This window comes from Panthera leo, chromosome F2 (genome assembly GCF_018350215.1).
Source record: "Panthera leo isolate Ple1 chromosome F2, P.leo_Ple1_pat1.1, whole genome shotgun sequence".
In the NCBI taxonomy this organism is placed as follows: Eukaryota; Metazoa; Chordata; class Mammalia; order Carnivora; family Felidae; genus Panthera; species Panthera leo.
The window spans coordinates 30,284,349-30,311,892 of NC_056695.1; the positions used below are offsets into that span (position 1 = coordinate 30,284,349).

Here is a 27,544-nt window from a genome sequence, read left to right on the forward strand (position 1 = left end):
GAAATGCCCAGGAGTGTGTGTCACCTGCCCCCGACGGCTTGTTGACTCCCTGGGAGCGCTGCCTTTCAGTTTCTGGGCCCCCGAGACCAGAGGACGATCTCGCTCACCTGTTCCCCAGGCGCGGCCCCAGGCGCTCCTGAGACTCTCCCGGGACCCCTCGCCCCTCAGATCCACAGCCATGAGCAAGTTGGGCAAATTCTTTAAAGGGGGAGGCTCTTCTAAGAGCAGAGCTGCTCCCAGCCCCCAGGAGGCCCTGGCCCGACTTCGGGAGACAGAGGAGATGCTGAGCAAGAAACAAGAGTACCTGGAAAATCGAATCCAGAGAGAACTCGCCCTGGCCAAGAAGCACGGCACGCAGAATAAGCGAGGTAGGCTTGGGATCTGGCCGCAGACATGAGCTGTCCCCCTTCTGTCCCCAGCCCTTTCCTTGGGGGAAAATCTGCCCACAGCACCTGTATCCCAGGAGGCCAGATTTGCTCCCACAGCCTTTCTAGGAACTGGTATTGACCCCCCCAGGGCCAAAACTGGAGTGAGCTGAGCCAAGCATAATCCTAGATAGCAAAATGTTAGATAGTTCCAATCAAGATGAACAGTATTTTAATGCAATATTTTAAAAGTTCAGAATTAATGCAAAAACCTCATGATGAACAAAATATCAAAAATCTTAAATAAAGACTATTGGTATTGTTGATTTCTTTTTCTTTTTGCCTCTGGCTCTTATGTCGTCCTATAAAGCACTTTTTTATTTAACATTCTTTTTTTAGAAATGTAATGTTTTGTCCATCATGAATTTTTTGTATTGATTTTGATTTTTAAAAACATTGCATTAAAATATTATTTATCTTGATTACTAACTTTTGGTACCCTTTAAATTTTACTCCTGTTCTGACTTACCCTAGTCCAGCCCTGCAGACTTCAAATATCAGGTTTTCTGCTGTGTGTTTATAAATATCAAATCATACATTTTAAGTTGCATGGAAATCTCTAGTGAAGTATTTTCTGGTATGTTCTGGTTCACCTGGCTCCTCAGCCATTGAAAAGTTTAGTTGGCTGCTGTGCAGTTGAGACATTACTTATAAAAAAAGCAGAGAATTAAATATTATATTTCTTATTACTGGTTTTTACCACACAAGGGACTTTGAACCAGTAATGATTCTTGGTGCTCCTGTCACACCTTGAACCCTTGTTATTGTCCAGAGTTAATTGGTTTCTTCAGTGTACTGCTCTCTTTATAGAGAATAGAGCTAAACAGCACATATATAAAAGCCCAGGGAGAAGCTGAAGTGATTTGGTGTGGTAACACTAGAAATGGAAGTGGTCTTGTAATGGCCACCTCAGAAACAGAAGCGGTAATACAGAACTGTGTCCACCACCTAACCCTGAACTTGTATCCGCAAGTCAGGCTTCTTTAGTCATAACAAAGCCTTGGGAAGATTTACTTAGCCCTGAATGATGCCGCCATTGTTTAATGCAGGAAAGGAATAATGTCTTCTGGAGTTGACCTTGAAAAACTCTGCTGCTTCCCATAAAAATGTGCCTGATACATTTGTGTCCACTTATTACCAACGATAAAACGGCCAAGTTTCATTTTTCTCTGCTACTGCATATAACTTTCGTCTACATTATAGCCTGTTTTAGAGTTAAATGCTGGTTTCTATTTTTACTCTATGTCTGAAAATACTTTGGGAAGCTGTTAAATGGCAATTTCTAAAGAGAATACCATGCCATTATGGCTTGCTAAAAAGTCATTGGTAGTTCTGTTTCTCTGCTCTTCCTCTTCAGTTTGATGTGCACTCTGAAATTTGCATAACATCTGTCAAGGGATGTCTTTCTGTCTGTCATCCTTTTGGGTCTGTGTATCGCTTTATCTACAGTGGTTGCTCAGTAAATACTGGTTAAAAAATCTTAAAAATCGAACATCTGCTCTTAAGAAGTGGTGAAAATGTAGGTTTTGCTTTCAGAAGATAAAAAATGTAAGATAATATAGGTTTTATTGATTTTTTTTCAGAAATGGTCTCCAATTGGTAATGCACTAAAGAGTGTTACAGGTTGACTATATAAAGACCCCACACCCAAAATTAAAGACAACATTAATTAAGAGCATCAATCTAACTTTCTTTAATCAGAGAAGTTACAGATGCAAGTATCATGTGCAAATAATCAATTGGGGTTTGAAAATTCACTTATTCTTTGTCATTTATCCTTGGAAACTTCACTGGTGTTAGCCCACACCTGATTTTACAGTGATTCTGAGAGTAGAAACAGGGTAGTTAGCATGAGTTCATCTGTGCTCTAAACTATGGAAAGAATTCACGGGCCTCTGTATCAGAAACCCTGTCAATATCAGCATCTTCCAAATAAACCAGATAGCTTCATATACACAATAGTTTCTGTTTTCCATTAGCTACCAAGAAATATTTTCACACACATAGTGTAATCAGGCCCAATATAATTAGTACAAAATAGACCTTGTACTATATAAGGCTGTATATAATACAGGGCTGTATATTGTGGTATAAGAGCTGTAGTTTACATTATAATCTGAGTGATATAATGTATGTGCAGTAAAGTTTTACTTCTAGACATGGCTGATCAGCTAGCATTGTATCAGAAAGAACCACACTCCTAGCGACTACAAATTCTTCAGTAATCTATTTCTCTACAACAGACGTTTTGCCAGCATTCTGAATGTCAAAAGTGGGTTTTATTGGTAAAATGAGTAACTTTTAAATTAGCGCAATGAATGTTAGAAATGAGATCTCATTGGGGAAATTATAGATATCCTAAATATATGGATTGAATAAAATAGTTTGAGACACTTCCTTGCTTCCCATTGTAAGAACAGGTGATAAGAATCTACTGGAGGTATAACCAACTTAGAATGCTACCTGAGGCTTGATCTCAGATCAGTGCCATGTCAAGTCCTTGGATCACGTGTTGGGGCGCCTGGGTGGCTCAGTCGGTTAAGCGTCCGGCTTCGGCTCAGGTCATGATCTGGCAGTCCGTGGGTTCCAGCCCCGCGTCGGGCTCTGTGCTGACGCTCAGAGCCGGGAGCCTGCTTCGGATTCTGTGCCTCCCTCTCTCTCTGCCCCTCCCCTGCTCATGCTCTGCCTCTCTCTGTCTCAAAAATAAAAATAAATAAATAAATAAATAAATAAATAAATAAATAAATAAATAACTAACATAAAAAAAAAAAAAAGTCCTTGGATCATGTGTATTTCTGCCCGATCGCACCTCCCACAGGGCACAGCACCTTACTAGGGGATGTTACTGCCTTCAGGGAGCCTTTCATACAAGGTAGATTGGAGGCCCTGAAAAGACATACACTTGGGACTTCATTGAACTCATGGAATCCTGAGTTTTTGCCTGCTTGCGGTGTATGTTTGTTTACGCAGCATTTAGTCTGAAACTTGCTCTCACTGTATCTTATGCCAAGGTTGTGCAGGCATAGCGAATTCTTCTCACCTCAAACTTCTTTGGTAGTTACCATAATCTACCAAAAAGAACCTGAATGTGCACCACCAAATTGTTTTTGCAACACCCATGATATTCAAGGCCCTGTTGATCTTTAAGATTAACATTTGGAGCAAGATTTATAATTTGGTTGAAATTTTAGGTCTGAGGGGTGCTTGGGTGGCTAAGATGGTTAAGCATCCAACCCTTTATTTCGACTCAGGTCATGCTCTCACAGCTTGTGAGTTTGAGCCCCACATCGGGCTCTGTGCTATGTCAGTACAGAGCCTGCTTGGAATCCTTTCTACCTCTCTCTCTGCCCCTATCCCACTCATTCTCTCTCTCCCCCCACCCCTCTCTCAAAATAAATAAATAAACTTAAAAAAATAAAAATAAAAATAAATTTTAGGAGGTCTGAGATTACTTGATGTAGCTTATGTAGATTACCCCTGCTTCATAGGTGGTAATCTCCTTTACGGAAGAGCAAACTTTTTACATACTACTAACTTTTATTCTTTTTTATTTTCTTTCTTTAAAGTTTATTTATGTATTTTGAGAGAGAGAGAGCAAGAGAGAGCGTGAGAGCTAGAGCAGGGGAGGGGCAGAGAGAGAGAGGGAGAGAGAGAATCCCAAGCAGTCTCCATGCTATCAGCACAGAGCTCCACTTAGGGCTGGATCCCACCAACCAAAAGATCAAGAGTTGTACACTCACCCAGCTGAGCCACCCAGGTACCTCAGTTTTTCTGTTTTGAGCCCTATCATCTGGAGCAGTTTTTATTTATTTATTTTTTTTATGAAATTTATTGTCAAATTGGTTTCCATACAACACCCAGTGCTCATCCTGAAAGATGCCCTCTTCAATGCCCATCACCTACCCTCCCCTCCCTCCCACCCCCCATCAACCCTCAGTTTGTTCTCAGTTTTTAAGAGTCTCTTATGCTTTGGCTCTCTCTCCCACTCTAACCTCATTTTTTCTTTTTTCTTCCCCTCCCCCATGGGTTTCTGTTAAGTTTCTCAGGATCCACATAAGAGTGAACACATATGGTATCTGTCTTTCTCTGTATGGCTTATTTCACTTAGCATCACACTCTCCAGTTGGAGCAGTTTTTAATATTAAGTCACCCTGATGCCCAGGTCCCACACCCATAGATTCTGATATAATTGAATAGAGTGGGGCTCAGTCATCAATATTTTTAAAAGTGCCTGGCTTAAGGATGAGTAACTTAAATCTATAGTAATGTTAATGAGTTAGAAATACAAGGTCCTTTCGTCTTGAATGCTTCCTGTTTTCACATGATGGCATCTATATGGGCATCTATGACACTGATAGTATTTGTGTGCTTCACTGGGATAACCAGGGACTAACAGCTTGGGGACTCTTGACGCCCCAGGCTATGGCCTCTGTAGCTGAAGGAATCCGTATCTCAGCATACTGCAACCGCCTTCCTGCCACACTGGTCTGGTGGAACACTTTAGGGGTTGATATTCTTTTTTTTTTTTTTTTTTTTAACGTTTATTTATTTTTTTATTTTGGGGGGTACAGAGAGAGAGAATCCCAAGCAGGCTCTGTGCTGTCAGCGTAGAGCCTGATGCAGGGCTCCATCCCATGAGGGGTCACTACTCTAACCTCCCTTATGAGGTCTCTTAGAAAATAATATCCCTAAGAGATGGCCATAGTTATAATGTACTTAAATGTAAGGTCATGATCCAGTTTTTACACATTTGATAGAGAGTAACTTAGTGTCTTAGTTAGGAGTTCGGCTTCAAAGCAGACAAACCTGGGTTTGATTCCTAGCTCTGCCTTGGCACTTAGACACTGTGTGACTTTGCACCATTTACGAGGCCTGTCTATCGATGGCAAGGATAAGATTGATGCTCACGGTTGTGAGGATAAATGACATTATTGTGTAAAGTCCTTAATTCAATGCTCTGTAAGTATCAGTCATTGTGATAACAGTAGCATTTTTTTTTTTAAGCTGAAATTGGCTTCCTGCTAAGTTCTACTTACTGCCTCAAATTTTGTCTTCTGGAATAACTTCGAATAAATCTACTCCATCTGCCATGTGAAGACCTTTCATGTATTTGAGGACATTAGCCATTTCTCTGTGTCTCCTGTTCCTCAACTTCACCTTCCTCAGTCACTTCCTCAGTCACCCCTTACGGTGCTGAGGTTTGCTAACCAGGGCCGGGTCTAGGGTGACCTTGAGAGTGAGTGCCCCCTTAAATTTGTACCCTAAGTGCCTCTCATTCCTCTCCCCCCAGCCTGGCTCTGTTGCTCACCTTGTCCCAAGCTGAGCAGGAACTTCAAATATATAATTATGTGGAGAGATACGGATCCAGTCTGGGATTATCCACAGGCCTCAGGCTGTGGGAAGTGGGCAGATAGAGATGAAAGGTGGAGAGTAGGAAGGAACAAATTTGGCCACAATCCCTCCTCAGTATCATTACACATGATTCCAGGGAAACTTGGCTCTGAGGCCATTCTACCTCTTCATAGGGTATCTGTTTGGTGAATGAGACCCTAGGGCAGAGAGTCTTGTATTTGAGTGAGCCAGCGCACTTTGAAGCCTGTACTGTTTTTTGCCAAGGATGAATTTGCTTCCAGAGTCATGACTGAGACTTGGTCTTCCTTGGAGTTGGGGTGCATGCACGATCCCACTGGTTTGGCCCAGTGTATGAACCTCCTGGGGCTCTTGAGTTTGCTTTTTATTATATAGTTGTCATGGAGCTGAATTCTGCAATCTCAGACACGAGGGACCAGAAGGACTTCTGTATAAAAAGAATCACATCTGTGTCAGCTGTGTGTCAGCTTTTTTTGCCAAAGTAGTGAGGGCAAGAGCATGCATGGCTCACGTAATACGAGACTGATACAGAATCCAGGGCCCTGATGGATGGGAGCTCCCTTGGGAGATATTACTTACCTTGTGACCTCCTTTCTTAAGAGAGTTTCTCAAAACGTGGCCCTCAGATCAACTACATGAGGATTCTTTGAGGATGTTTGTTAAAATGTAGACTCACAAGGACCCCCTCAAAATTCACATTTAGTACGTCGAGTGTAGTGCCCAGAAAGCTGAACTTTGAACAGATAACTCAATGATTCTGATGCCGACTACAGCTTGGGAACATAGGACGTGTTTATTGTTCGATGAGCTGCTAAGCTGGAAGCCTCTATTCTCTACTCTGTTTTCTTCCCTCACCATTCCTCCTGTTTCTTCCTTCCTCCTCCATCACCCCGAGACCCAGACGAGAAATTTCTACCCACCTCCCTCCTGTTGACTGCTGAAGAAACATTTCCAAAGCTTTGACAGATCCTCCTTCGCCATCTGAATTTGTTTTCTTTAGGGAAGTGCATACTACTCCATAATCCTTTTGAAGGGTCTCAGAGGTCTCTAATATTCAAATTACAACCAAGCATCATCATAAAGTGTTCTGCATTCCTCCGATTATTTGATACTTTGTACCATACCCTGTGTATTCTGGCACCAGAGAAAAGAAAGAATTTTATTCCTGGGGCATTAAGCACCCACATGGGGGTCAGGTCTTCTTCTCCAGTCAACTGCTCTTCTCTCTTCTGGAAAACATAGATCAATGGAAATGCGACCCTTCCTCCGTTTTCACCCCCAGTTTCTCTCCCACCTCAGGAGCTCCTCCTGGGCTTTCATTCCATGGTGGAGGAAACTAAAACATCTGAACCAGCCCTGGGAGCCTATTCACTGAAGTTGTGGTATTAAAACTTCTCACTTTCCTACTACCTGCCTTCCCCCCTCTGAGCCCTGGCAGGGATCCTAGTGGACCTACACCCTTATTCACACACTTAGGTACAGAGTGGCAGAATGCCCTGGGCTTTTTATCTCCTTTGTTCTGTTAATACTGCCTCAGTTTGCATATGCTTTTTCACAGGTACATCAGTTGCTTCTCGCCAGTGGATTCGGAGTTAAAAGTCCCAGCCAGATTTATCCCCTCCCCATTTAAATCAATGTGTTAAGCTTGCATTCAGTATTTTACATTTATTTGTTACATATCATCTTATTTTCAATTAAGTCTTAAAATTCTAATTTTATTGTCTTATATGTGAGCTATTTCTTTTAGTTGCAAATTTGATCAGTAGGCTTTTTTTTTTTTTTTCCTCCCTGACAAAGACTTTGTTAAAATATATTGAATAAGACAGAACCCAAGGACAGAGCCTCGTGGCATGCCTCTAAAGATTTCATTCCAGGATACCTCTGCATTACAGTAACAATGTTTCATCTAAGATTGGGCTAAGGCATGATTACCAATTTGACAGATCAACGCTCAATGAATTCAGTTATTTATCTAGCTATAAATATACCTGATCTACATTTTTAGCCCATATCATCTTTTTTCTCCATTTTTTTCTCTTTCCCCTAAGAATGCTTCAGTATACCTTGTGGGTTCTATTCTCAAAACCAAACTATATGCATATACTTTGCTTCACAAATGCCCCTTTATGAAACTGATAGCTTCATCAGATTTACCTGGAGAGCTTTTTATAAATTTTTTTTTTTTAACGTTTATTTATTTTTGAGACAGAGAGAGACACAGCATGAACGCGGGAGGGGCAGAGAGAGAGGGAAACACAGAATCGGAAGGAGGCTCCAGGCTCTGAGCCATCAGCCCAGAGCCCGACACGGGGCTCGAACTCGTGGACCGCGAGATCGTGACCTGAGCCGAAGTCAGCCGCTTAACCGACTGAGCCACCCAGGCGCCCCTGGAGAGCTTTTTAAAATGCCACATCAGGAGATTCTGTTTCAAGAAATCTGGGATAAGTTTAGGATTGTGATATTCAAGGCTTTCTGGTCGATTTTGATGTGCATAATGTTAGAAGGCTAGTGGGTGGTCTATGGTTTTTCCTTGAGTCAGCATCTAGTCACCCAAAGAAAACAAGCCAATGAGATTACTTTGGTATTTTTCATCTTTGGGGGGCTCATATTGGCTTCTAGTTATCGTTGTCTTCTTTTCTAATCTCTCAGAAACTGGAGTGCAGGGTGTTTCTCTTCTAGAATCATTCTTTCAAGGTTCCGTGGCACAGATGTTGACAGTTTGCTGATGTGTTGTAGCTACTTCTCGTAGGGTAATTGGTACCATTTCTTGTGTTGTGTAACTACATCTATTTTTTCCCCCTTTGTGAACTTGGAGCAGCATTATATATTCTGGAATAGTCATTTTTATTATTATTCTCCAGGCACAGAGCCTGTTTGGATTCTCTCTCTCTCTCTCTCTCTCTCTCTCTGCCCTTCCCCCACTGTCAGGTATGCATTCTCTCTCTCTCAAAATAAATAACTAAATAAATAATATTAAAAATAATAAAATAAATAAAAACTTAAAAAAATAAAATTGAATGTTAGCCATCTGGCTTAATGAAATAAAGTTGATACTTTTATGTTTGTCTTTCATATAAACTTAGAGGAATATAATTATGCAACCAAATACTGAACACTTTTGATATTTCATTCTCTATTTAAACGTGAATTTCTGTTGAATCTCTTTGATGCTTTCACGTAGTGCGATAGGCTACCTATCTGTTACAGGTGTGTCTTATTTGCTTTAGCAGTTATATTGTTCAAAAGGCCTTTCTCAGTGAGCAGTGCTAATTCCATGACCAATTTTTTTTAATTTGAAGGTCTTTTGTTTTTAAAATTTTTAAGTGTTTATTCGTTTTTGAGAGAGAGAAAGAGACAGAGTGTGAGCAGGGGAGGGGCAGAGAGAGGCACACACAGAATCCGAAGCAGGCTCCAGGCTCTGAGCTGTCAGCACAGAGCTCAACGCTGGGCTTGAACTAAAAAACCACGAGATCGTGACCTGAGTCGAAGGCAGCCGCTTAACTGACTGAGCCACCCAGGCGTGCCCCCCATGACCATTTGTTGCCATATATTTAGTACATGTAAGTGAAAGTGAATATAGCCTTAGAGTTTGAACAAAGATATTATCCTAATTAAAATTTATACTTTGTTCACCGCAGCAAGAAAAAATGCTATTATTATGTTAAACCAATTTATACATATTAAAGATCACATATGTAAGAGCCTTTGGTTTATCTTTTTGTAAGCAATTTGAAAAATTGTATTTATGTAAACTATCTTCCTTTGTTGAGCATCGTTCTCCACTTACACTTGAAAAGTTAAAGAATAGTGCAGCTCATCACCAATTGCAAGGTAAACCTATTCATAAAGAATTTCAAATAGAAATAGTGATCTTAAGGATAGAAGATATATGTTTTTCAAGATGTGTTGATCTTAGGATCCCAAGGGAATAATCATAGAATCCTAGACAGTGAGAGCTGAAAGGCACGATACAGATACAGTTTGTTGGTCCTCAGGAGCATCTGCAAATCACGGACACAGTAGTAGGAAATACTGGCACATCATGTGAGCAAGGAATATGCTACAAGTAAACTATGTTATACATATACATACACATATTCATACACAAATACATACATGTAAATACAAACACCTGTGCACACATGTACACATGTATATACAGATATATGCACGTCTGTATACATGTATACATATATACACATGCAATATAGAATTTCATCTATAGGTACATGTGCTTATCCTGTAGAATTAATCATAATCAGCTATTTCTGAGTTTTTCTGTTTAATATTTGCTGGTTTCATATTCATACTGTTTTCCCTACATTCTAGGCAATAGCAAGCTCATAGAGGTTACCAGTGCGTGAGGTTACTAATAATACTAGTGGCAGGTAGAAAACTCATCCACTCAATTAGTTATATATTCTGCCTGGTCAAACAGTAACTGGGTTTTTACAAGGAATATCACGTACATTTTAATTACTACATTGGTAAGTTGTTCCAATAGCAGGTTAATTCGACTTGCTTGGCAGTTGACCTCTGAAGCAATTAATTATAAGAAATAAGAATTTCAGTGGATATTCAGAATGAGTCTTATGCAAGCATTTCTTCCTTTTTTGACAACTCAAGGCTGATAGCACTTTTTGGACATGACCTTTCACTCTCAGATTTAAGTATCTCTTATGTAACGTCCTGGCGGTAAGAACTGCTTCATCTCCAAAAGAAGCTGTGAGCTTTTTAGAAAGAGGAGAGTAGCATCATTTCTGTTGGAAAATAACTTTAATATCCTTTGCCCATTTCCTATCTTTCTGGAGATGAAAGAGGGCACTAATTATCCACTTTCTAATCTTTTATATTTTATAATATTAATCACCATTTCTCTTTTTTTTATATAAAATTCATTCCAACATTCCTGGCTTGCTTACAGCAGTATTCCACTTCCAAATGTCCTTTCCTCAGCTTATGTCCTGATGACATTTACTATTGGTGAGACCTCTGAAAATATGGAGGTTGTTTATAAGACCCAGCTAATGTGGCAAGCCGGTGTGATTTGCTCTATTTTGGGGTTTATAGATTCTGGCTTCTAATATATCTCTGCCAGAAACTTCACATGGTTTAGTAGGAGATTTGCATCAGGAAGAAGGTTGGGGGCTGGGAGGAATCCTTTGTGTGACACTTTTTATCATTCATGTGCCTTCCTGACTAGTGTGGGTGATTATAAGTGTAGACTGTTACCCTGGCTTCATCTACATCGCCTCCTTTCTGATGTCTGACCTCACCCTCCAGGGAGAGTGTGTACATTTCTCTGCGCATCTACTGTACCTTGTACATGTCTCTTGCCATTCTCCCTCTATGTCTCCTCTGCTACTTGAAATGTAACTTACACATGTTAGTATCTGTGGTCACAATTTCTGTAAGATAGTGGATGTTTAATAAATGCTTGTTCACTGATGTTTGAATGCCCACTTCATATCTGCATCCTCTGAGATTATAGCCTCATTTCTTTTCCCTGCAGTGTGGTAGATCTACAGTATATACTTGTGGAGCAGCTGAAATGAGTGGACAAAGAATATTTTTTTAAACTGAAGAAGGCCAGGGAAATTCATAATGGGGCGGTCCTGGCCAAATGAACCTTAGAATTTTCTAGTATTCTCCCAGCTACTTTCTATCTAACCTGTGACTTTGAACAGAAACATTTTGCTTTTATTCCATTTGTACTTATCAGGATGCTTATTCAGACTGTGTTTTTCAAGAACTAAAACAAGGTGACATAAATAGAAAGTATTATTTACTTAATGAAATGATTTGTATGTGAGTAAGAACAGGGCTTACTTTAAAGTTTCTCAAATAAAACAACATGATTATGATACTTCCTAGTTAAAAGCAAAAGAGCACATGACCAATTATGTGTGATATGTATCTCTTTTTTTTCTGTCCGAGATTTTATTTACATTCAAGTTAGTTAACATATAGTGTGGTATTGGTTGCAGGAGTAGAGTTTAGTGATTCATCACTTACGTACAGCACCCAGTGCTCATCACAAGTGCCCTCCTTAATGCCCATCACCCATTCAGCCCATTCCCCCACCCACCCACCCCTCCCCCCAGCAATCCTGTTTGTTCTCTATATTTAAGAGTCTCTTATGGTTTGCTTCCATCTCTGTTATTTTATTTTTCCTTCCCTTCCCCTTTGTTCATATACTTTGTTTCTTAAATTCCATATATGAGTGAAATCATATGGTATTTGTCTTTCTCTGATGGAGCCTTTCTCTGATTTGTCTTTCTCTGAGTGTATTGCAACACTCTGCATGGTTGCAAATGGCAAGATTTCATTCTTTTTGATTGCCGAGCAATATTCCATTGTATATATATTCCACATCCTCTTTATCCATTCATCAGTTGATGAATATTTGGGCTTTTCCCATAGTTTGGCTAGTGTCGATAGCACTGCCATAAACATTGGGGTGTGTGCCCTCTGACACGCACTATTAGCACAGTTGCTGGGTAATAGGGTGGTTCTATCTTTAACTTTCGGAGGAACCTCCACACTTCTCCAGAGTGGCCGCACCAGTTTGCATTCCTACCAGCAGTGTAAGAAGGTTCCCCTTTCTCTACATCCTCGCCAACACCTGTCGTTTCCTGAGTTATTAATTTTAGGTAGCCATTCTGACAGGTGTGAGGCGGTATTTCTTTGTGGTTTTGATTTGTATTTCTCTGATGATGAGTGATGCTGAGCAGTTTTTCATGTGTCTGTTAGCCATTTTGTATGTTTTCTTTGGAGAAGTGTCTGATCATGTCTTCTGCCCATTTCTTAACTGGATTATTTATTTTTGGGGTGTTGAGTTTGATAAGTTCTTAATAGATTTTGGATATTAGCCTTTCATCTGATATGACATGTGTATCTTCAGCACTCTCTGGGATTTCTCTTCCAAGCCCCGTCTTTTAGGCCTTCTCTAAAGACCATCCATTCCTGGTAGAGAGAAGAGCTGTCATAAGGCAGCTTCATATTTCACAAACAGTTTTATCTATAGTCACTGGATATGATGGTTTCTATAATGTTCTTCCTTTTTTGCAAACTAGTGGATTAGCGATGCACACATTTGTGCACTCCAAATGAGTGAAGAACAGACTGACCTTTACAACCACGATGCCCTGTACATTATACGAACAATGAAACTGTAACTTTTTTCTGTTTTTAGTTGTTTTTCATAGATGACTGGAAGTCTTCCTCCTCTGGCAAAGTAGTAGTTGAGTAAAGTTGCTTAAGGCTAGTGGAATTTTGGTTCAAGTGAGTAATTCTTAAATTTCAGCCGCAGTCCTGAATGGGCTGTAGTAACTCTTGCTGTGTCTCCCAGCAGCAGAATATGCAGGTCACGGTTCTGTATCTCCATTGCTGAAGGAATGTCACTGTTAAGTGAAGAGACAAAACTCCTGGCTGTCTCTCCACTGCAAAGGAATATAGTAGATTCTTTTGTTTTAGAAGGAATGTTATACAGGTTTCACCAGCTGCTTAAAAGCACATACAAGAGTTGGAAGATCGAGTTGCACCTTCTATACCGGTTAAATTGCATGGCTCTAAAAACGTCCTTCTTTGCCAAATCAGGAGCAAAGTTTAATTTGCAGTAGTTGTTCCATGTCTTTAAAAATATGCAGCTGTTTTTTTCCCCAAATCATGTGTTAGAAAACAAAATCAAAGCCTGTCTAACTCATGGTGGGTCTGAGGCATCATCATTTCCTGTGCAAGCTCACGGGGAGACTCCTCACATACACTTCTTGGCTTTTGGAACATAAGCCTCTTGTCTTAGTGTTTGGGAGAAGCGTACTGTGCCAGGCAGAAGTCACAGCAAGTGTCAGGCATCCTGGGGCCAGATCCAGCCATGCAGAAATCACTGGGTTTGCTCACACAAAGTGTTTGGAAAAATGTGAATCAGCTTTTAAATTTGGAGGATTTTGCATGCAAATCCAGATTTCTTGCTTCTTTTGAGTTTGTGGAAGGCCGGGCATGGTCACGGTGGACTGGAGGTCAGCAGTGTGGCTTCCAGTAAGGTTTATGCTCTGCTGGTCACCAGAGTCCCTGCTTCTTGCTGTTGACTCCCTCATGCAGGGGCCAGGGTCCACTGCCATTTATTATCGCTCTTGTACTATTTCTTATCATATAGACTAATATTCCTCTATTTTTTTCTCTCTCACAGGTGAGAAAACAAAAAAGGCCTTTCTCCGTAACCTCTCTCTGCTTCACTTAACTTTCATTACCTGCTTGGGTCCCTCTGAGATTAGAACACTTGTGTAGGCCAATCTGTAGTGTGTGGTGTGGGAATTAAAGTATAGGTTGAGATCTGAACTCTTAGTGAATTTTCAAATTTTTTCCCAAGTATTCTGAAGGTCAGAAGCCATATGTTAACATAGGCATTTAAAATTGTGTCCAAGCCAGAACTCATTATTATTAACAGCAACCATTTGCAAAGTTGGGCATTATACCATGTGGCTCCCACCATATGGTTCTGACAGTCCTGTGAAGGAGATGACGATTATGAAGCTCCCTTGTATTTAGTAATCACTCATGATGTGTCAGGCACTGCACTAAATACTCTGTATATGTTATTTCATTTAATCCTTCCCCACTGAATGAGTTATATCTTCATTTTCCAATAAGCAACTTATGTTGCACATAGGTCACATAGGTATGGATAGATGGAGCCTAGGTTTGAAAGTAGGCAACTTGACTCCAGTGCACAATGTTCTATTGTCATCTACATATTATTGTTGTTACTATTATTATTACCCAAGTAGGGAACATCACTTAAGACTTAAGTCACACACCAAGGTTATTATGCACAGTTATTAATTGGTAGAGTAGTATTAAAATGTAACTCTAGGGGCGCCTGGGTGGCTCAGTTGGTTAATCGGCCGACTTCAGCTCAGGTCATGATCTCGCAGTTCGTGAGTTCGAGCCCCGAGTCGGGCTCTGTGCTGACAGCTCGGAGCCTGGAGCCTGTTTCAGATTCTGTGTCTCCCTCTCTCTGACCCTCCCCCATTCATGCTCTGTCTCTCTCTGTCTCAAAAATAAATAAACGTTAAAAAAATTTTTTTTAAATGTAACTCTAGTGACTCCAAAGTCTCATCCTTTATATCAAATTGCATTTTTTTTTTATTTTCAGAAAGTATTCTAAAATTAATTCTAACTAGGAAACACAGTGCATTTTTTAATAGAGAACTTTAAATTTTTTCTTAAAAAAAAAAAAAAAGGAAAATGCTTTTGGGCCGATGGATACCAGTTATATTCCAAATAAGTATAGACACTGAACCAGCCCAACAAGATAGGGAGGAGACATACTTGGAACATTCTATTTCTGGGTATGTTGGGTGGAGATGTGTATTTGAAGTTTACCTTCCTGAAATTTTCTGATATTTCTAAGATTTTTAAATGTATTCTAGTATTATGTTCTGGTTATGGTGAGTTATGGCAAAAAAGCCAGGGAACTTCTTGCTCATTGGTCTCAGAAATAAGATACACAATTGCATAAATTAATGAATGTTATATAATTGCTATTAGTAATGATAATATGTAATTTCTAAGTGTCTACCTTGCATAGGCACTATATGAGGTGTTTTCCATAAATTATCCCTAATTCTTAAGACAATCACCTAGCATCATGGGGATTATATCCCCATTTGCAGACCAGCAAACTGAAGCTCAAAGAAAGCAAGTGTGTTACCCAGACGTATATATCTATGGAAGAAGAAGTCACACTCTGGCCTTGAAGGCCATACTTTTTCTATTATGCCATGCTGTCATTATACCGTGTGCACAAAATTGTCAAGTTTATTTATTTAATATTCATTCATTTTATCTACTGTAAAGTAGGTCAATAATAGTACCTACTCGTGGAGTTCTTGTGAGTTAATGGCATAATTCACACAAAGCACTTAGCAGCAGTTTGGCATGTAACAAATACTCAAAGTTAGTTTTTGTTATGTATTTTATTGGCCATGGGCCAGGAACTGGGCCAGGTACTGGGGAAAGAGGAGAATAGGATGCTACATCTTTCTTCAAAGGGCTTATGACTGGTGTAGTGGAAGTGGGGTAGAAAAGGTTTTACAAATAATTATAATGCAGTGTGATAAATGTAGAAGTAGAAATGGATCCACACGCAGTGTTAGTGCAGAGCACCAACTGGTAATTCTCCCCATGTTGGGGGGAAAACTTTCACACAGCTCTGGTCATTAATGTGATGAGCCTCTGTACAGGGTGATATTGTGTAATATCATAGAAAGGTCTGTATGCCAGGTAATTTTTTAAAAATTGTTTTAGTTCTTTCCCAAAGGACAGGTTAAACTAATAAAAACTCTTTCATGAATGAAGTGTAAGCACTGTTCAGCAGGGACTTGAATTGTGATGTTGCACCTGGAGAGGGAAGCAGAGCAGAGCCTGATAACCCTGGACCTCCACGGTGGGCAGGGAGGCGTGGGGGAAGAAAATTACCACTTACCAGGGAAATATAGAACAATGTTCCACACCTAAAATAAAGCCTTTCTTTGTCAAGCCTGTCTACTTGCTCCCTCCCATGGAAGGAAACCTGCCTGATGGCATACCACACCCACTTCTTTTGCAGAGCTTTGGGCAGCCTTGCCTTTCAAGAGAGAGGCCTCACGGGAAAACACTTATGTAACTACAAGAGGCCCAGCTATTTATACTAACTATTGTAGTCTTTCATTTATAAATATGAGCTTTTAACACAGACTCAGAAGAAATTCAGTGAAAGATAATTGCAAGAAAGAGAAGGGTTAAGATAAGCAAAGCAAACAACCAAACTCAAGAGAAAAGAGATGATGTAGGAAATAAGATATGTTAACACAAAACTTGTTTTGGTATCTTCAGGGAGATTCAAGAGGCTATTGAATTATAAGACAAGAATGGGCTGCCATAAAAATGAGTAGCTAGAAGAAAAAAATTCTTACAAGTTAAAAAGCATAATTAAAAATAAATAAACAAAAGGGTAAAATGTAGAATCAATCTAGCTGAAGACTAATTGGTAATCCAGAATATAAAGTTAAGTAATTCTCCTAGAACATAGAACAAAAAGAGATAAACTAATAGATTGAAGGATAGAGCCAAGGAATCCCACATCCATCATATAGAGGTTTCAAAAGAGAGAAAACAGAGAATGGTTTGGTGAAAGAAGTATAAAAAAAAAAAATTCAAAGCATATAGTTTCTCCAACTGAAGGAAGACTTAATTCTTCAGAATAAAAAAAACCCCACTGAATGCTTAGTTGGGAGAAGCAAAAAATAAAAGGCACATGCTTACACCTAGGCTGGTGAAATTTCATAACTCTAAGAAAGTAAATCTTAAACATTTCCAAAGAGGAAATAAGCTAACAAATTTTCTACAAAGGGATACAAATAATATTGTCATCTAACTTTTCAAATATTGATTACCTAATGACAATGGAATAGTCAGAATTTTTGAAATATTTTGAACTGAGAGTTCTATAAAAAATCCAAACTATTATTCAAGTTTGAAACAAAATGAAGACGTTTTCAAGCCTATAGGTATTTAGAGAATTCATATCTATGCACCTTTCTGGAAAAAAAAACCTTTAAGATTTATTCTAGTAAAGTACAAATACTCCATGAAAGGATGATGTAGGATACAAGAGGCAATAGTAAGGAATTAAGCCAGCAAATTCTATAGTTTATTGTAAACTGTTGAAATTGTGTCTGTCAAACTTAATGCAATTGTTAAGAATTAAGTTTCCTTCAAAATTGAAAGGATAGTAAAACAACCAGTAATCATCTGTAACTAATAAAACTGAAGATTATTTCAATCAAGCATTGGAAGGTCTGGGGTGAGCAATGAATCTTATTTGGGAACAATAAATTATAAATTTTGATTAATTTTCAACATAGAAAACTTAATTGTATGTGTATAGTTTAATTTTTTAAAATTTTTAAAATTTTATTTATTTTTGAGAGAGAGAGAGAGAAAATATGAGTGGGGGAGGGGCAGAGAGAGAGGGAGACAGAGGATCTGAAGCAGGCTCCAAGCTGTCAGCACAGAGACAGATGTGGGGCTTGAACCCATGAACCTCGAGATCATGACCTGAGTTGAAGTCAAACATTCAATCGACTGAGCCACCGAGGTGCCCTGTATGTGTATATTTTAAATATAAGAGCATACTTAGGGGAATACATTTAGTATATATAATGGTCTAACAAATTAAAGGGGGGAAATGAACAAAAAAAATTGATCAATATACATAAAGAAAAGACAGCAAAAAGTAAATAAGAATATAACAGAAAACACAAAAAAGATGATAATAGAAAGACCATATTAGATACCAGTTATCACAATAAATAAACATGAGTTAAAATCTTATATTAAAAGAGACTATATGAATGGTTGAAAACAGTCACACAAACTACGTATCCAAGTATATGCTATTTGTAATAGGTATACCAAAAAGAGCAAATAGAAAACAATTATGAAATATAGGTCCCCATGAAATTATTACAGGCAAATTGTAACAAAAGGAAAGCTGAAACATTAATATAAAGCAAAATGGAATTTAGAGCAAAGAGGTGTAAATGGGACAGACAGTAATATTTTACACTGATAGCCAGTAAAATCTAGCAAACTATAATGACTATGAGTCTTTGTGTACCAAACAAAAAGCATAGAGTAAGCAAACTAAATCTGTTGGGATTACAAGAATGAATTGACAAAAACAGAGTTAGAAGAGAGCCTTCTCTTAAAAATCTCTGTGGCAATAACTTACATGCTTCACTCTGAAACCATAAAGCTACTTGAGTTCTTTTGTCAGTTCTATTTAATTATCTTTATATTAACATCCTTCTGCTTCTCTTTTCCTGCACGTTCCCTAAATGGCTTATCAAAGCTCATATTTTAGGGTCTTCTTTTGGGGAGGGTGCCATAGTCAAAACTTTGTTAAGTTTTGTGATTTTGTGATTTTCAAATGAAGTGGGTATTTTGTTTAAGAGCTGATGGGAGGGTGTTTGGATATTTTTCTGAAGGCAACATTTCTTTCTCTCACCAGCTTGCTACTAATTCTTGAATATGACTCTAGCAGTGTTGATCTCATGGGTGCTCATGGTTAGATGTAACCTTGCTGACAGCTCATAATTATTTTAGACCAAGACATGAAGCTCATCAACCTAGGTTTGGGTTCCAGCTGCCACTCACCATCTACCTTCAAGAAAGTCACATAACTTCTCTGGATCTCAATTAGTTTGTCTTTAAAATAAGGAAATAAGGCTAGAATAGACAGTTATTAAGATTCTTTTCTTCCTCTAAAGTTTTGTTTTTCTACTGCATGATTTTTATTCATTTTTTTCCATACTAGCAAAATACTTTTATTATTTTATAATGATAAAAGAAGGAAAATAAAAATTTCTTTTTGGTGTATACCAGAGTTAAGGGAAGTAGAAGAATAAGGGAATTAATAGGATTTTTATGTACTTTGATGACAATAAAAAGCTAACAATTCCAACTGTTTGCCATGAAACTTATCATAGCTCCCCAAAACATATAAAGGATCATACTTTCAAAATCTATAAAATAGATTTTTATCCATCTTTTCCCTAAAACTCTATACTGATAGAAACACTGCTGTGATATATTTTATGAAATATGAAAACTGACTTTTCATCCTCTTACACTTGCCAGATCTTTGGAAGAAAAGAATAACAAGATGTTTGATGAGTAGTAGTTGCTGCAGGTGATTGAAAGGGCAGATGTTAGTGTTTCTCAGCTTTATTTGGCACCCTCATTGTCTGTAGGGATTGACAATGCTGAGTCTATGGTTGGTGTTGGGCAGATGTCTCTTGAGTTTGTGGCTTGGGCTTTCTGCTGATAAACGTGGCTTCTCCCTTATTTAGCTGCATTACAGGCACTAAAGAGAAAGAAGAGGTTTGAGAAGCAGCTCACTCAGATTGATGGCACACTTTCCACCATTGAGTTCCAGAGAGAAGCCCTGGAAAACTCACACACCAACACCGAGGTGTTAAGAAACATGGGCTTTGCGGCAAAAGCGATGAAAGCAGTTCATGAAAACATGTGAGTGAATTTGGTCTCCCTCCAAGTCATAAATTCTCTCAATGTTGGGAAGAGCCTTTGGAATTATGTGATGATTTTGGCAGGAATGGAGTTACTCATTTCAGGCTTTTTGACATGTTGGAATGGAACGCCCCCTTGGAGAAAGATTAGAAGTTAGAGTAGGGAAAAAAAAAAAAAAAAAGACCATGAAAAAATGAAGACGTTCACTTTGCTCTTAATGTTTCCCAGTTGCCTCAATATTGTCTGACACTCCACATGGAAATGCTTTCACACAGTTTTTTTTTGTTTGTTTGTTTATTTATTTATTTTGAAAGAGACAGAAAGTGTGTGAGCGAGGGAGAGGCAGAAAGAGGGAGACAGAATTCTAAGCAGGCTCCATGCACAGAGCCCGATGGGGGGCTCGGACCCACCAAACCTTAAGATCATGACTTGAGCCAGAACCAAGAGTCAGACGCTTAACCAACTGAGCCACCCAGGCACCCCCATGCTGTTGTTTTAAAAAGGCCTAAATGTCAACACTTGTGAGAGTGTTAGAATTACTGAACAGTGGTTGTCAAACCCAGAAAACTACAAAAGAGAACACAGATGGCCAGGATCCTTGAAGAAGGGTAGGGATTGAGCCTTTTTGTTTTTAACCACATTCTCCAGGTGATTCTGATACTAACCAGTGTTTGAGAAATATTGACCTAGAATAATAGCTTTGAGCATGAATTTGAGGTTACATTTGCTGAGTTATATTTAATCCCAGTTTCATTGCCAACTGTCCTTGAGTAAATTACTTTGCTTCTCCCTGATTCAATTTCTTTAGCTGTAAATTGGAGATCATAATAGTACTTACCTCATGTAGTTATTGTGAGATTCAATGAGATACTAGATACAATGCACTTAGCATAGTTTCTGGCACAAGGTAAGCACTTAGTACCAATATTCATAGTGGTAGTGGGGCTGGTGATAATTTGCTTTACATTCATGCTGGGAAATCAGTGACTGAGACCTGATTCTTTCCTGAGATTAGATATGACAGTGAGGTCTGGGTCAAAGATGTATAAGAGCAAAAATGCCTGAAGGATGTAGAGAAGTGTCTGTGGATGGGAAAAATGGGAGAGGGGGAGGCTGGGGTCAGTGAAGACATCTTTGCTAACATTTTCTTGCCTTGATAATTCATTGATAATCAGCTGTCATTTTGATAGCTTCAGAAAGATCACTAGAGTCACTGTCAGAGTCAAAAATCTATCATTGCTGTAAAGCTGGGTGCTAAACTGTAGTACAGAATCACGGCCTCTCTCTCCAGGTAGCTGAGCAGCAGTATGCCACCGTATTCCTTTGGAGTAAAGTTCAACCTCAGGCCCAAACTTCAGTTGTGCCTTTCTCATACTCCTTTTTATAAATAAGCTCACTGTATATTTGTAATAATGATAATAATTGGAAATGAGGGGTGATAGGAGGATGCTAAAAGAAAACTTTTTAATGTAAAAATACTTGTCTTCCCATATGTAGAGTCTGGAAAACTTGCACAATATTTATTCCACTGGGAGTCAAAATTGCAGTGTTTGCTTAATAATGAGGTAAATTGTCACTTCTCTGGTATTCAATCAGTTTGCCCTAGTTTCAGAGTTGGAGGAATGATTCAGAGACAGAATGGTAGTGAAGCAGTTCAGATCCTGGCCTTCAGACACTGCCTGCTTAGGCTGGTGGTTAGAGGCTGGTGGGGTTCAGGTGCCAGAAGCTGTCTTCAAAGCAGCTGTGTGTTGTGGGCCTGTGGCTACCTGGATTCCTGTGCTGAGGTTGAGGATTCTTCTGAGAGCTTCGGAGGCCTCATCCTGCTTTCATTAGTATTCTCCCTGGGCATCAGCAGCCATGGGAAAGCTCTCAGGGAGTCAGGATCTCAGAGCCACTAAGCATTCTAGAAGATCTCTAGTTCCAGAGTTTAGCTTCTCTAAAAGGCTGCTGTCGGATAGTTACTGGTGAGAGTTGCCACAGCTTATCTTGGTCATGGTGGTCCTTGGTGGTCCATGGCACCATTTCCTGCTGAACTGATACATGGCAGCATATATTAAATTCTACATATGTTTTACCAGACAAAATTTCAAAATGCATCGACAAATGTTGTTATAGTCTCTAGTGAGTCCCAAATGTAATGGCCATTTATCAAATATTTAAAATATATGCGTGTATGCAGGTTTATTAATTTTCACAAAATGCAAGTTGTTTTTAAAGTTGATAAATGCTATCACCAGAAATTTTTATTATCTTACTGAAATAACTAAGAGTTCACATTAAATTGACTCATTTTTCATATGGGATTATAGCTGAATTCATTTTATTATTATTTTTATTTTAGAGAGAGAGAGAGAGTGTGTGTGTGTATAAGCGGGGGAGAGGGGCAGAGAGAGAGAGAGAGAGAGAGAGATAGAGAGAGAGAATCTTAAGCAGCCTCCACACTCAGTGTAGGCCCAATGCGGGGCTTGATCTCACAAACCTGGGATCACGACCTGAGCCAAAATCAAGAGTCAGATGCTCAACTGACTGAGCCACCCAGGTGCCCCCAAATTCATAATTTTAAAGTAAAATTCTAAAATATTTAGAGGTGCCTGGGTGGCTCAGTTGGTTAAACATCTGACTCTTGATTTCAGCTCAGATCATGATCTTATGGCTCGTGAGTTTGAGGCCCACATCGGCCTCTGCCCTGACAGCAGAGAGCCTGTTTGGGATTCTCTCTCTTCCTCTCTCTCTCTGCCCTTCCCTGGCTCGCATCTTCTCTCTCTCTCTCTCTCTCTCTCTCTCTCAAAATAAATAAACAAACATTTAAAAGAAAAGAAAAGAAAATATTTCAACAACATATTATTTCCCAGGGATCTGAACAAAATAGATGATTTGATGCAAGAAATCACAGAGCAGCAGGATATTGCCCAAGAAATCTCAGAAGCCTTTTCTCAACGGGCTGGATTTGGTGATGACTTTGATGAGGTAGGTAACACAGTGTAAAGAATGGAGTATTGTGGGTACTAAAAAGGATAGCTTCCTCTCAAATATAGCAGGTGGGTTTTCATAAATATTTTCTTAAACATCACTAAAGAATAAGTGATATTTGTTAGTGATGTGCTTCTCACAAGGGGGGAATGAAAGTGTTGGTAGCTCTGATTTAAAAGAAAGATTAATATAGTCTAGCAAACCACCCCCTAATTAAGTTTTCAGCTATTAAGGAGAGGCAGTATGTGATTATGTAAAGTTAGTGACTTTTAATGGTTGAAGCCTAAATAGCACCATTACAAGGAATCAAGTGCTCGCACATCTGGGCAAAGCAAAGCAGACTGTGTCGCTCTGCAAGGAACAGACGTATCATGCTCTGTAGTTGTTAAATTAGAGGTTAGTCTGCCTCTGTTTATTACTCAGGCCATGAAACAAAATAAGTGTGGAGTGGCATTATTAACACACACATTCCATTTAGATTAATCAGTCCAATAATAGAGACTATAATTATAATGGTGGTGTCTGCACTGTGAATTTCAATTGTTCTACTCAAAGCACACATAAGTAGGACTAGTATATGTTTTGAAATGTTTCCAGTTGTCTGAGTAGTATGAGAAAGAATCTGACTTCCTGACTTTCTACTAAGTCAGATGTGGTTCCATGGAGGCCTAGGAAATGAGAACTGAGTGTTATCAACTTTTAAAAATAGCGTAGACCACCATATGTGGAATTTACAAAACAAAACAAACAAAATAAAAAAAGAGACCAAAAAAGTCAGGCTCTTAAATATAGAAAACAAACTGGTGGTTGCCATAGGGGAGGTAGATGAGAGGATGGGTGAAATAGTGATGGGGATTGAAGAGTACTCTTATCATGGTGAGCACTGGGTAATGTATAGATTTGTTGAATCACTATATTGTACACCTGATATTAATATAATACTGTGGGTTAATTATACTGGAGTTAAAATAAAAAATATGCCTCCCCCCACCAAAATGGTGTAGATGAGTGGTTAGAAACTTCGGCTTTCAGGTCAAATCCTTCCCATAGGCTTTTTGTATGGCACGTGAGCTAAGGATATCACATGTTTGAAGGACCGCAGAAAATAACAGTAGTAACAATAGAAACAAAGAAGACTATGCAACAGAGACTGTATGTGGCCAGCAAACCTAAAATACTGCTATCTGGCCCGTTAAAGAAAGGTTGCCTACCCCTGGTTAGCCCAATAAGCACCTATTGAGTGCATTATGATATGGGGAAGGGACTCTGGGCTCATAAGGACATCTGGGTTCTGCCATTTGTTACTAAACTTTGTGTAAGCCCCTTCACTTTTCTGACCCTTAGTTTTCTCATCTATAAAGTGAAAATTACTGGATGGCTAGATTATCTCTGAAGTTTCTTAATTCTAAAATTATTTTATCAGTGGATGGGTGTTTGGTATTCAAAGGCTGTAAACGATGGAGGAGATGATTATTCTGTCATCATACTTATTAAAGAAAATATCAATATCTTCTTTGTACTGTTGATAGCTCTTAAGCGCTATTGACAATTCTGGGCACACCTTCAATGTGGAATAGTGTTCTGCCATTACTATATTTACTATATTTGTTCCTAATTGTTTTGTGAGCAAAAATAGGCCTCAGAGTATTCATTCTGTAAGCCCTTTATTCATATAGCTTGTGGGAAACCAGAAAGCTCATAAGTACACTGACCATACTATTTCACATGGCCTGATGACATACACTTTCATGATTTATTTCCTTTTCATGAGGTAGATTTACCAGTGGTTAATCATTAGGCTTCCTGCATATCTGATATACATTGACTTGGTCAAATGTTGTGGTTGGCTTAAGTACCTCCTGTCTTGGCCCGTAGTATTGTTACTCTCATTTTAATACGAGATGGTGATTTATTTATGTATCTTTCTCCCACATTCAATAATGAACGTCTTAAATGTAGGGACTGTTGATTCAGCTTTGCATCCCCAGCATTGAGTTCAATACCTGACCATGAGTGAGCTCTCAATAAATTTGTTCAATGATGAATGAATGAATAAATGAAGACTCTCCTTGGCCAAATAAACATAAGAGTGTCTTAGGTCATTTCTGATGGTGACAACCTCAGAATTCAAATGATGACAAATTTAGTTTTGACTCTCAAGCTCTCTCAGTGGGGATTGGACTCTACCTGAGTATTCATGGAGCCAGTTATATCTGAACTACCATAGTCATATCTGCTATAAGGTGACTTATGCTGTTAAAGTCTCAAACTAGTCTTGCCTCTCTAAGGTTCTTAGGACAGAGAATAGTTTAGGATTAAGCCAGATTCTCTGAGACTATAGCTAAAAGAAAGAAGTACAGTGTACCTACCTTGAGGTGCAGTTTTCTTTACCCAAACACACAGCATGATTTATATTGGCTTTGGTAATTTAACAAAGACACCATAGTATCTTTGATTCTTTTTACTTTCTGTACATTATGGCTCTGCTATACCTGTTGTTATGTTTTCAAAAGCATTGGCCCAGATGGAAGTACTTATTTGCTCCAATTAAAGTTTTACAGATTCTTACTTTTTTACAATAGGAAAGATACAGTGGAAAAAATGACAGGCAAGGTGCAAATTTCCTAGAAACTGTGGAAGTTATAAATTCAGTTAACACAAATTACTTGAATAACTGTTTACTGAAGTATTATAAGATTAACTACAACAAATTTGCACAAACCAAAATATTCATTTTTTAATCATTGCTCAGTGTTGCAAAAAAAGACTTAGTCTTAAAATAAATATTCCGTTTCACTGGGTTCTCACATATCAATTGGGTAGCAGATGTTCTTATTATTGTGTTTGAGGAAACCCACTTCTTGAAACGTTAACTTCATAATTCTTTCTTTCTCCTATGTTCAGGATGAGTTGATGGCAGAACTTGAAGAATTGGAGCAGGAAGAATTGAATAAGAAGATGACAAATATCCACCTTCCAAATGTGCCTTCTTCCTCCCTCCCCGCACAGCCAGCTAGAATGCCGAGTCGAACGTCAGGCATGTCTTCTGCTGCACATCGATCCCGAGCAGGTCTGTTGCACACCTCAACTACCTACAGTCAGATACTTGCCTAAAATAATTACCCAGGTCCATCCCTTTTAACACTTGCTTTTTACTTCATAGATGTGTAACTTTTAATACCTGTATTCATACCTGTTTTCTCTGGTGAAAGTGGGAATGTCGCCGCTTACTAATTTTTATCTATTTTATGTTCCAGCATCTTCCAGGAGGGCAGAAGAAGAGGATGATGATATCAAACAATTGGCAGCTTGGGCTACTTAAACTACAGTGGAATTTGTTGACATCTAAATTAATGAACTGTACATTAGACACACAAAAAACATGTTTTTGCAATGTTTAGAAGTTAACAAAGACCTTGTTTTATATTTACACTGGATGAGTAATTGTCTTTTAAGGCTTGTAGGTAAAAGTTACAAAGAATCGCATGTAGACATAGAATCAGGGATGGGAAGAGGCTTCCTGGTAGCATCTCAGAGGATCTTTCCATGCTGATGGGAGGGGGCATTCTATCTTGTTCACTCCTGTATTTCTAGTCCTGGCACATACTTGGTGCCCTCTATACACTTGTTGAAAGAAAACGGAATTCTATGTACGCGTAAAAATGTATAACAGTTTATAGGCCATGTAAGAGTGATGCGTTGAGGATAATAGCTAGAGAAAGTATCTTTCTTTTCTACATGAAGCAAGTTTGCTATGTGTATCCATGTTAGAACGTGTCTACCCCATGGTAAATGCAAATACACCATGTCTCTTGTGGGAGAGACTTCATGTAGAGAAGTCTTATGTGAGTCTATACATAGTTTCACTTCAGTTTCACAGTTTAAATCTTAAAAGAGCTTTAATTGACATTTATTATGCCAATTAAGCTTGGAATGGAGCAATGGATGCATTTCCTAAAATGTTTGAAAGCACTAACAGCTTACACTGCTGAGCGAGAATCTCCGGGGTGTAATTTAGCCACTTAGGAAGCCACGTTAACACTCCCAGGCCATTATGACGCTGTTGTGGCTTCTGCGTGCGAAATGTGTGAATGTTCATTCTTTCCTATTTTGTGCTCTCTTGTATGTTTATTTACAATTTATGGCACATTCCTTGTATATACATAAACATAAAGGCAATTAAAAGTATATCATGAATAAAATTTTGGCTATAATTATTTTTAAATGAAAATAAATTACAAAATGATGGATTGCCCATAATATGTCATGGGCCATAAAGTGACAAATGTCATTATATAAAATGTTCTAGTATTCCCTCTATTTGCTAGGGTACATAGTGGAATGTGAAGAACACTAAACCTGGAGGTAAGAGTCCTGGATTCTAGCCTCTGCTCTGCCATTAATGTAGTATGACCAGGCATGTCATAAACTCTGAACCTTTGTTTCCTCATTGGGAACTCGAAGGGTTGGACTTGATCTCTAATGGGTCTGTCTTGCCACAGGCCTTTTGCAATGCTGTTCCTCTTAGCAGTCTTCCCACCATCCACACACACAGATACCAAATCTTACTTTTTCCTTAAATCTTAGTTAAAACGTTATTTGTTTGGGGAAACTTTTCCTGATTACAAAGACTAAATCAAGTCTCCTTGTTATATGCTTTCATAGGACTCTACTCTCTCTCTAGTCACCTACCAGGATTTATATTT

General features: G+C 38.8%; 1 protein-coding gene across 1 annotated transcript; it reads left to right on the forward strand.

Annotated features, from left to right (window-relative positions):
- Nucleotides 1–27,544, forward strand: CHMP4C (charged multivesicular body protein 4C). The gene is made up of 5 exons (XM_042924229.1): nucleotides 1–368; nucleotides 19,691–19,868; nucleotides 22,721–22,835; nucleotides 25,743–25,908; nucleotides 26,096–27,544. Exons 1-5 carry the CDS (start codon nucleotides 179–181, stop codon nucleotides 26,158–26,160), a joined length of 714 nt encoding a protein of 237 aa, XP_042780163.1. The 5' UTR covers nucleotides 1–178; the 3' UTR covers nucleotides 26,161–27,544.